Source organism: Antennarius striatus, chromosome 9 (genome assembly GCF_040054535.1).
Source record: "Antennarius striatus isolate MH-2024 chromosome 9, ASM4005453v1, whole genome shotgun sequence".
Taxonomy (NCBI): Eukaryota; Metazoa; Chordata; class Actinopteri; order Lophiiformes; family Antennariidae; genus Antennarius; species Antennarius striatus.
Window position 1 is genome coordinate 22,751,316 of NC_090784.1, and position 10,800 is coordinate 22,762,115.

At 40.0% G+C, this 10,800-nt stretch overlaps 2 protein-coding genes across 2 annotated transcripts; both read left to right on the top strand.

Annotated features, from left to right (window-relative positions):
• The first annotated feature begins 475 nt into the window (after window positions 1-475).
• On the top strand, window positions 476-2,177 carry LOC137601024 (zinc finger protein 85-like). The gene has a single exon (XM_068323006.1). It carries the CDS (start codon window positions 590-592, stop codon window positions 2,054-2,056), a length of 1,467 nt encoding a protein of 488 aa, XP_068179107.1. The 5' UTR covers window positions 476-589; the 3' UTR covers window positions 2,057-2,177.
• A 5,249-nt stretch (window positions 2,178-7,426) lies between these two features.
• On the top strand, window positions 7,427-10,048 carry LOC137601048 (zinc finger protein 548-like). The gene has a single exon (XM_068323033.1). The coding sequence runs from the start codon at window positions 7,509-7,511 to the stop codon at window positions 8,511-8,513; it is 1,005 nt and encodes a 334-aa protein (XP_068179134.1). The 5' UTR covers window positions 7,427-7,508; the 3' UTR covers window positions 8,514-10,048.
• The last annotated feature ends 752 nt before the right edge of the window (window positions 10,049-10,800 follow it).

Here is a 10,800-nt window from a genome sequence, read left to right on the forward strand (position 1 = left end):
GCCTCAGAGCCAAACTGAAGTTACACAGGATAGGTATACAACACGTCATTTAATAGATAGATAGATAGATAGATAAATACTTCCCAAGGGAAATTCAGTAATGTAAAGTAAAGTAATCAATAATGAACGAAACAGAAGATTTGACGTCAATTAATTAACATTTTAACAAACGTAATTGATTTCCTGGCATGTCTGCGTTTGTAGTCATAGTATTAGTTTGTAGTCATAGTAACGTGATGCTCCTTTTGTTGTTGCTCCAGATGGTCCACAGCATCATGTCTGTAAGGAGGAGGAGGTGGAGGTTCCTGCTGACCAGCAGCTCTGGAACCAGGAGGTGAAGTCCAGTGTGGACCAAGAGGAACCAGAGGTTCTACATCTGAAAGAGGAACCAGAAGTTCTACACCTGAAAGAGGAACCAGAGGTTCTACACCTGAAAGAGGAACCAGAGGTTCTTCACCTGAAAGAGGAACCAGAGGAACTCCACAGCAGTCAGGACGGAGAGCAGCTTGTCCTGAAGCAGGAGACTGATGCTGTTACATTGACTCGTACTCAGGAGGAAAATGACCACAGAGAAGATCAGACTCTGTACATGAAAGCTGAAGATGGTGCAGCACAGACAGCCTCTGTTGACAACCTGCCAGTTATCAGCTCTGTGGTGGGAGCAGCAAACATTGACCTGCTGATCTCTAACAGCTCTCATGTATCTGTCAGCCATGAGGAGAGAGGAGAAACAAGAAGAAAAGATGTTGAGGCTGAGTTTCAGCTTCAGTACCAGGGAACAAGTAACACCAGTAAGAAGCCATATGTTTGTAAAATATGTAAGACAGGTTACACAACACGCAACAGTTTGAAAGACCACATGAAAAACCACACAGGTGAGAGGCCTTACAGGTGTAAAACATGTGGCAAAGATTTTATTGACAGTAGTACGTTGATAAGACATGAGAGAATCCACACTGGAGAGAGGCCGTACAGGTGTGAAACATGTGGGAAAGATTTTAGTTGCAGTAGTACATTGATAAAACATGAGAGAATCCACAGTGGAGAGAAGCCTTACAGGTGTGAAACATGTGGGAAGGATTTTAGATGCAGTAGTACGTTGATAAAACATAAAAGAGTCCACACTGGAGAGAAGCCTTACAGGTGTAAAACATGTGAGAAAGGTTTTATTGACAATAGTGGGTTGATAAAACATGAGAGAGTCCACACAGGTGAGAAGCCTTACAGGTGTGAAACATGTGGGAAAGATTTTATGTTCCGTAGTGGGTTGACGATACACAAGAGAATCCATACAGGTGAGAAGCCTTACAGGTGTGAAACATGTGGGAAAGATTTTATGTTCAGTAGTGGGTTGACAATACACAAGAGAATCCATACAGGTGAAAAGCCGTACAGGTGTGAAACATGTGGGAAAGATTTCATGGACAATAGTGGGTTGATAGTACATAAGAGAATCCACACAGGTGAGAAGCCTTACAGGTGTAAAACATGTGGGGAAGATTTCACACGGAAAACAACCTTGAATAAACACATGATCATCCACACAGGTGAGAACCCTTACAGGTGTGAAACATGTGAGAAAAGTTTTAGACTTAAATGGATTTTGACAGAACACATGAGAATGCACACTGGAGAGATGCCATATAGATGTAAAATATGTGGAAAAAGGTTCAGACGTTCTGGTAGATTGACAGAGCACATGAGAATCCACAATGGAGAGATGCCTTATAGATGTCAAACGTGTGGGAAAGATTTTATGTTCAATTGTTACCTGAAAAAACACATGACAGTGCACACTGGAGAGAAGCCTTACAGCTGTGAAACATGTGAGAAAGATTTTAGGTCCAGTCATGCGTTGATAAGACACGAGAGAATCCACACTGGTGACAGGCCTTGCAGGTGTGAAACATGTGGGAAAGATTTTTGGTACAATAGTGACTTGATAATACACGAGAGAATCCACACTGGAGAAAAGCCTTATAGGTGTGAAACATGTGGCAAAGATTTCAGAAGGAATGATTATTTGACTCGCCACATGAGAATCCACACGGAGTGAGAAGTCTAATAGTTTTAAATGTGTGGAGAACTTTTCAGGTACGTTTGTCAAAGTAGCTTTTTTGGAATATCCACATAGTCCTCAACATACAAACGCAATTGGTTCTAAGAGATTGTAAGTAGAATTGGTCGTAAGTTGTCAATCTAAAATCACCATTTGAAATGGTTTAATTGCCATTCTGGGCCATTTTGTACAAAATCCAGAGTTGAAAACACATTTTTTAAAAGTTTTTTTTTTCCAAAAACCTTGTTCATACATGTATTTTACCATATTTCTACGTTTCATATCAAGTAAATGCGCAGTCATGTTTCATGTGACTGTGACTATGTGCCTGTTCTTTAAATGTTTTTCCCCTTCTGAAATGTGTCACTACCTTAAAACAGAAACACACTTTCTGCATCTCAAATGGGTCAAATGATAAGTGGTGGTTTTTTATTTTCAGGTAAATGTAGTGTTATTTACAAACTGTCTCTGGCGTCTTACTTTCCTCTAAAATGGTCCTTGGTTATGTTTGAGAATAACTTTTATTGAATTGCAGTGTTGGTCATGTTTTAAAGACTGCCCTTCGATTTTATATGAGGGACTCGATTGGACTTGCTAACCTTGCCAACTCTTGCAAACATGTTTTGTGAAAACATATTATACATAGGGTTGAGGGGGGTACTCGTTTCAGACGAGCATCCAGTACACATAAAATAAAACAAGTTCATCAAGTAACTTAAAACCCTGATTTTAAGTTACTTGATGAACTTGTTTTGTTGCATGTACGTGGTGCATTTGACCAGACAGCTGAGTCATGTCGTATCGCGTCGTTGTCGGTCACCGCTTCCACTCGTCGTTTTTTTTGTTGTTGTTTTTTTAACCTGTTTGCTCTCACTTCTGTTCAAATTTATAATTTATGGATTGTATAAATATTTTAACTTTTACGTAGCGCGCACACACACACACATGCTCTATCTCTCTAGCTCCCTCTTATACAATCAGCGATACAGAGGGTACTTCAGCTGACATTCAACCAGGCAATATCACTTGCAATAGCGGTAGTGATAGCACCTACCTTGCCCCCACTGAGACCAATATTGCATCTGGTGATGGAGGTCCTTCTCCACCAAAAATCAGAAGGACCCCTGTAGTATGGGACTCTTTCAACGTTTGTGAGAATGATCCTTCCAAAGCCATGTGTAAAATTTGTAAGTCCAAAATAAGCAGAGGTAGATATCCAAAACATTACAATACAATATCTCTACATAACCACCTGTTATATGTTCATCACATGAGGAAGCTCGCTCTATCAGCCACCTCCTCCTCCACGTCTCCTGGCAGCATTCCTTCTCAGGACACTGGCATTCAGCTGGGTGCTGCTCAGAACTCACCTTCTTCCTCCTCTTCACCAATAGTCACTGCATTTGCAGCAAAGCAGCCATTCTCTGCAAACCATCCCTAGTCCAAATAATTACAGAGATGATTGGTAAAATGATCTGCACTGATCTTGAGCCTTTCTCTGTGACGGAGAGGAGAGGTTTCAAGTCTGCTGTTGCCTTTTTAGAGCCCAAGTATAAAATCCTGTCAAGGCACCATTTCAGTTGCATGAGGCAATGAGAATGGAGCTGGTCCAGTCACTCAAGGCAGCTGATGAAGGTGTCGTCAACCTCACTACTGATCTCTGAACCAGCAACCACAATGCCCATGCATACCTCTGTATAACTGGGCACTGGTGTGAACGAGTGGAGGAATCATCAGTGCAGAGGAGAGCAGGGCTGCTAAATGTTGTTATGCTGGACATTGAGCATCCACATCAACACTGTTCCTCAAACAGTGTTGATGTGGATGCACTGAAGAGGACATTATAGAATGGAGCACTGTGACCCTGTGGCTGCACCTTCAAGAAACACAGAAGTGACACTTGCCACCCGCAGCACTTCAGTCCTGTCCTTCCTGCAGAAGAAGAAATAGGCTACTCCACTGAGGACACATTTGCCTTTAGGTGATGTGGAGGCCTACCTGGCAGATGGGGACATCAGCCTTACTGATGACCCAGTGAAATACTGGTCAGGCAAGCTCCAGAGCTGGCCCTATCTGACACACTTTGCACTGCAGCATCTCAGTTGTCCACCCACTAGTGTCCAGTCTGAGCGTGTTTTTAGCACAGCTGGAAATATGGCCAGTCCACAGCGAGCAAAGCTAGACCCTGGCCATGTGGAACAACTGGTCTTCATTAAAGTAAATGAAGATCTGAAAAACAGAATAGAACTATTTGATCAGTAGAACAACCTCTCCCTCTCACACAGTCACACACACACACACACACACACACACACACACACACACACACACACACACACACACACACACACACACACACACACACACACACACACACACCTTAGTCAATAAAAAATGGCAAGTACATTAGGTGGTAAAACTAAATCATTAAAAAAAACAGTTTGACCATAAAAATTAAAAAGAAAAAGAAGAAAAAAATAGAAATTGGTGTTGTGTATGACAATTCTTGTTCATGCATATTTTGTAATTCATAATTTCTCGTTGCATGCATTGTATTCATTAATGCACTTCATGTTCTGAGTTCATAAACAACTTGTTCTGTGTAGTTCCTTTAGTTCCTTTACTATTGTGATCAAAAGCATTGAATCTAAATTCTGAGGCTGTTCTGTAAATATTCATTCATACACTTAAGAATATTCATGTTCTGAGTTCATAAAACCTTGTTCTGTAAATAGTTCTATTATTTCTGTGATCAAAACTTCTTCTTTCTTCTTTTCCTTTCGGCTTTTCCCTTCAGGGGTCGCCACAGCGAATCAATTTCCTCCATCTAGCCCTGTCCTTTGAATCCTCTTCTCTCACACCAACTACCTTCATGTCTTCCCTCATTACATCCATAAACCTCCTCTTTGGTCTTCCTCTAGGCCTCCTGCCTGGCGGTTCAAAACTCAGCATCCTTCTACCAATATATTCACTATCTCGAATTTCTGTGATCAAAACATTGATTTGAAATTCACTTTTGAGGCTGCTCTGTAAATAGTTTTAAAATACACCATAAATATAGCAATTTCTGATCAATCCACATCAATGTCAAATTTAAAATGATGTACCGATTTAAGCCCCAACCATTTCCGGTCAAAGCACATCTACTTCTGTTCTCGCCCATTCCAAGTACAGATACGGATGCAGATAATCTAGATGGTTGAACAGATACAGATAGTGGGGTACTCGCTCATCCCTAATTATACATACAGTATTGAAAACATATTGACATGAGAGGTGTTTGGTTCATTCTGGCGACGGGAACTACACAAGCAAAATGGCTTCTACCTGTCAGCCTTTGTTGATGTTGCAAAGGAGATGAATGTGATGAATGTGGTCTATTGTAATGACATGTCCGGAAAAATAAACTCAACTAAATGAATACACTAATTAATTGTGACCACCTTGTTGTGTTAAAATAGCATTGTTTCGGAACATTTCGGTGAAGATTCTGTTCTGTTTCTGTGTTTCATTACCAAAATAAAGGTCTCACAATCAAATGAGTAATTTTAAATCCCAATCATGCAGGGTCGATACCTCAAAGGTAAATCAGCTGATGAATAAAGAATCCCAGGGGATCTGTCAATGGAGCTGAGATCTGTCTCAGCCTCCAGTAAAGTAAAATCAAGGTATGATTTGAATGTGTTAACATAATGTAATCCTACGTGGATGACATAATAAAGCTTTATTTACTCTCAACACATTAAACAATTAAATGATTTTATTTTGCAGCTAAAGAAAAGCTCAAATGGATAATGCAGTTGAACAATGTCATTCATGGGATTGAGCAAAATCTTTCATGTCTACAATGCTGATGAATGATTTGATCTGTAATTACATGGAAATACTGTATATATCACTCATTTAAAATCAAGTATGAATGATGATACATGAATGTGAACAATAAAGAAGGAAGGATTAACAAGTGTCAGAGGGATGAAAGCATTGAGGGAGAATTGTACCACAGGAAGTAAAAAGATATAAAGGATGAAACACAGGAAGAAATAGTTGTTAGTTCCATTGAAAAATGTGGTGAATGTGAAATTTTGTAAATATGGGAAATTTTGTAAATCTTTGGTCTTCCTCTAGGTCTCCTGCCTGGCAGTTCAAAACTCAGCATCCTTCTACCAATATATTCACTATCTCTCCTCTGGACATGTCCAGCATAATAGTTATAGGGGATTTAAAATCACAACAGTTTTCAAGGAACTTTCTACAACTCCAGTTGATTGATTTAAACGACTTTGTCTGATGTGGATCGATGCACCCCGATTTAACTGGAATTAGAGTCCACGATTTTTTCAGTCCTGATTGAAATGAAAAAAAAAAAGGTATATTCTTCCTTTCTATCGATCTGAAACAGTGGAATCCTGAATCCATACCTTCAGCTACAACGGAATAAAAAACCTGGACGACTTCCTAGTCGGACGTTTTTGTGGGGGACAACAAGCGGAAGTAAACAAACACGTTCAGTAGCGTTAGGTTGAACGTACCTGAAGTCAGTGTAAGTCGATTTTATCTTAGTTTTTGTTGTATTTAGTTCAGTTAATAAAATGTTTTCATTTGACTCTTTGGGAAATGTAGTTATAAATGGACTAACAGCTGCTGGAGAGGAAGTTTTTGGAGCTTTAAAAAAAACTACCGTCAAGAACGAAGAAGAGAGAAATCATCAACGCCGACTGCTGGATCTCTGCCTCAGAGCCGAACTGAAGTTACACAGGATAGGTAAACAACACGTCATTTAGTGAACGGAACTGGAGACCAATTTCTCCATATTTTAACAAACGTAATTCATGGAGGCAGGAGCTCAGGGCACTACGTCTTGGGCCCGGGGACCGGAGGGTCGACGGTTCAACAAGAATTTCGAAGCGTGAACGAACGAGTGTCTGATGATACCAACAAGAGTAGAAAGATCAGTTTCCCTTTCGGCGAATAATAGAGGAATCAATTCATCCATATTTTAACAAATGTAACTGATTTGCTGGCATGTCTGCGTTTGTGTCATAGTATTAGTTAGTAGTCATAGTAACGTGATGCTCCTGTTGTTCCTCCAGATGGTCCACAGCATCATGTCTGTAAGGAGGAGGAGGTGGAGGTTCCTGCTGACCAGCAGCTCTGGAACCAGGAGGTGAAGTCCAGTGTGGACCAAGAGGAACCAGAGGTTCTACACCTGAAAGAGGAAGCAGAGGTTCTACACCTGAAAGAGGAACCAGAGGTTCTCCACCTGAAAGAGGAACCAGAGGTTCTACACCTGAAAGAGGAACCAGAGGTTCTACACCTGAAAGAGGAACCAGAGGAACTCCACAGCAGTCAGGAGGGAGAGCAGCTTGTACTGAAGCAGGAGACTGATGCTGTTACATTGACTCCTACTCATGAGGAAAATGACCACAGTGAAGATCAGACTCTGTACATGAAAGCTGAAGATGGTGCAGCACAGACAGAGTCTGTTGTCAACCTGCCGGTAATCAGCTCTGTGGTGGGAACATCAAACATTGACCTGCTGATCTCTAACAGCTCTCATGTATCTATTAGCCATGATGAGAGAGGAGAAACAAGCAGAAAAGATGCTGAGGTTGAGGTCGAAATTGATGTTGAGGTTGAGTCCCAGTTTCAGTCCCAGGGAACAAGTAATGTCAGTAAGAAGATGTATGTTTGTAAATTATGTAAGAGGGGTTATACAAGACGTGACACTTTGAAATTCCATATGAAAATCCACGCAAGAGAGAACCTTCACAGCTGTAAAACATGTGGCAAATGTTTCCCATATAAAATGAGCTTGACTAATCACATGAGAATCCACACCGGAGAGAAGCCTTACAGGTGTAAAACATGTTTAAAAGATTTTAGAGCCAGTAGTGGGTTGCTGGTACATGAGAGAATCCACACTGGAGAGAAGCCGTACAGGTGTAAAACATGTGGGAAAGATTTTCGATCTAATAGTGGGTTGGTAGTACATGAGAGAGTCCACACTGGAGAGAGGCCTTACAGGTGTGAAACATGTGGGAAAGATTTTAGGGCCAATTGTGCATTGATAAGACATGAGAGAGTCCACACTGGAGAGAGGCCATACAGGTGTGAAACATGTGGGAAAGATTTTAGGGCCAGTTGTGGGTTGATTAGACACGAGAGAGTCCACACTGGAGAGAGGCCTTACAGGTGTGAAACATGTGGGAAAGATTTTATGGCTCGTTGTGCGCTGATAAGACATGAGAGAATCCACACTGGAGAGAGGCCATACAGGTGTGAAACATGTGGGAAAGATTTTAGAGCTAGTTGTGGCTTGGTAAAACATGAGAGAATCCACACTGGAGAGTGGCCTTACCGGTGTGAAACATGTGATAAAGCCTTTAGATATAAAAAGTATTACAGAGAACACATGAGAAACCATACAGACCGAGACCCCTTACAGGTATGAAACACGTGATAAAGGCTTTGTATCAAAAATTGCATTGGCAGGACACATGATAGTCCACACAAGTGAAGTCTTACAGGTGTGAAACATCTCATAAAGACTTTAGATGGAAAACTGTTTGGAGAGAACACATGAGAATCCACGCAGGTGTGATGCCTTATAGTCTTAAAACATGTTTCAAACATTTTACATAGAAAAAAAAACTTGACTCAACACATTTTTTTCTTTCTGAACATGTTATTACAACAGACTTCCCCTTGGTCAAGTTTAACAACCACATCCAAAAAGAAAAAAATGGGCTGACGGCTAGACGCAGTTTGGTTTGTAAAATTTCCGTCCCTGGAATCAACAACACCTCTCTCATTACAATATATTTTCAACCAAATTCATACATTACATTTAAAATTCAAATATTTTGGCACACTGCTGTTTTGAACCGTCCATTCAGTCCCAATAGATGTGTGCACACGTCTTCATCTTGGTATGACTCAAAGTTTTGTTGATGACCTGTAATAGTCCATTCCATGTGTTGTTTCCAGATGAATCGATATGCATGGCCACAATTACATTTCCCAGGCATAACAAGTGTTTACACTATAGATGATCAAGACAGAAGTTGACTAAGCCAGTGGTCTTACAGTCTCTGTGAACAGTATTATGGTTATAATGAGCCATAACAATCTAAGATATTAACCAACATTTCCATCAGAACTGTGACTGTGAAGCTGAAAAAAACATCACACAGGAGCCATCTGAATGATGAACACCTTCACTCCATCTTGAGGGTTTTCTCAGCTCAGAGACTGACCCCTGAAGGACCCCTGAATGACCTCTGACCCCGAACATTGATGAATTTGTATGAAAGATTAGACATCAAATATCAGCCAGAGCCTCAGACAAGTGAACATCACAGAGCAGTAACGTCAGTTTTAAATTCAGTTCAGTTTTGACATAATTTTCTACAAGACGTGATGAATCCTTGAAGGAACTATTGTTTTGTCTATGTGCCATAGATTTTTGTATTTTATTTCATTTATATTTATTTCAGTTGAATGGTCTCAGGGAAAATTGCAAATAAGAGCCATGAGAATGGATACAACTGATTTCATTTTTTTATTTTAGTATTTGAAAGCAGTGATTGGTAGGATCATAGAGCAGCACAATAATGTTTTACAATTTTTTGCACAATAAGACATTATTATTGTTCATGCACAACATTATTATTGTGTATGCAATAATGCATGCACTATAATATATTTTCAGTTTATAATGGATGCAATTTTATTTATGCCTTTATCTTGATATTAAGTAACATTTTGTTTTCGAAGGACATTTACTTTTTTGCTGTTTGCCTGTTGAAAAGGTTTCCCATTGAAGTTACTGATAGAGCCATAAGAAAATATTGCTTTATTTAATCATTTAATAATATACACTGTGGTAGCTCTTGGTTCAATAGGCTATGTTCATTTCAATATGTTTTAATAAACATTGAACCAGTCTGGCCCTCAGCTTGTAGCAAATCTGTTTTTTTGGCCCTCAGCGTATTTGACTTTGACACCCCAGATGTATATCATCTCCTTTGTATAGAATAGTTGTTTCATCAACAAAAAATATAATTTTTAGGACTTTTGAAAACTTACATAAGTCATTTATGTAAAGTATAAATAATTTTGGACCCAAACTGACTCCTGTGGTACCCCAAACACAATGACTAGTGTTTTTGATATCTTCCTTCCAAATGTGACATATTGTGATCTCTTATGTAAGTATCTCTTTATCCACTCTAGTACTGTACCCCTAAATCCAAATCGTTTAAGCAGGTTTAGTGGAAAACCTGGGTAAGTTAACTCTGAAATCAGGGAAAACCAGAGTTTTCCGTTTCACAAAGGGAGGTAACTTAACCCAAAGTTAGAGCAGTAACCCTGACCAGTTTCATGAAACGAGGTAAACTGAACCTCTGGGTTTGTTACCGCAGTAACAGACTCTCTGAAGCTAACCTGAGGCCTGTACCATGAAGCTTGATGAACTTGGCCAGGCTTCCTCTTACTTATCTGGCTTCACTTACCGAGACATCCGCCCTCTAGATTTTCGGTACCATAAAGCCAGCTATCAACTCACTAATTCAATTCAGGCTTGTCCACTCTAGATCTGTGTGCGCTCACATAAAAAGGACGGAGTTTGCTGCATGCGACCAATCACAAACATGCAACAAACTGGCCCGAGCCGCATATTTCACAACGGAGGAGCAAACAATAATAATCAATAAATACGAGCAGTACAAAGCAATAAT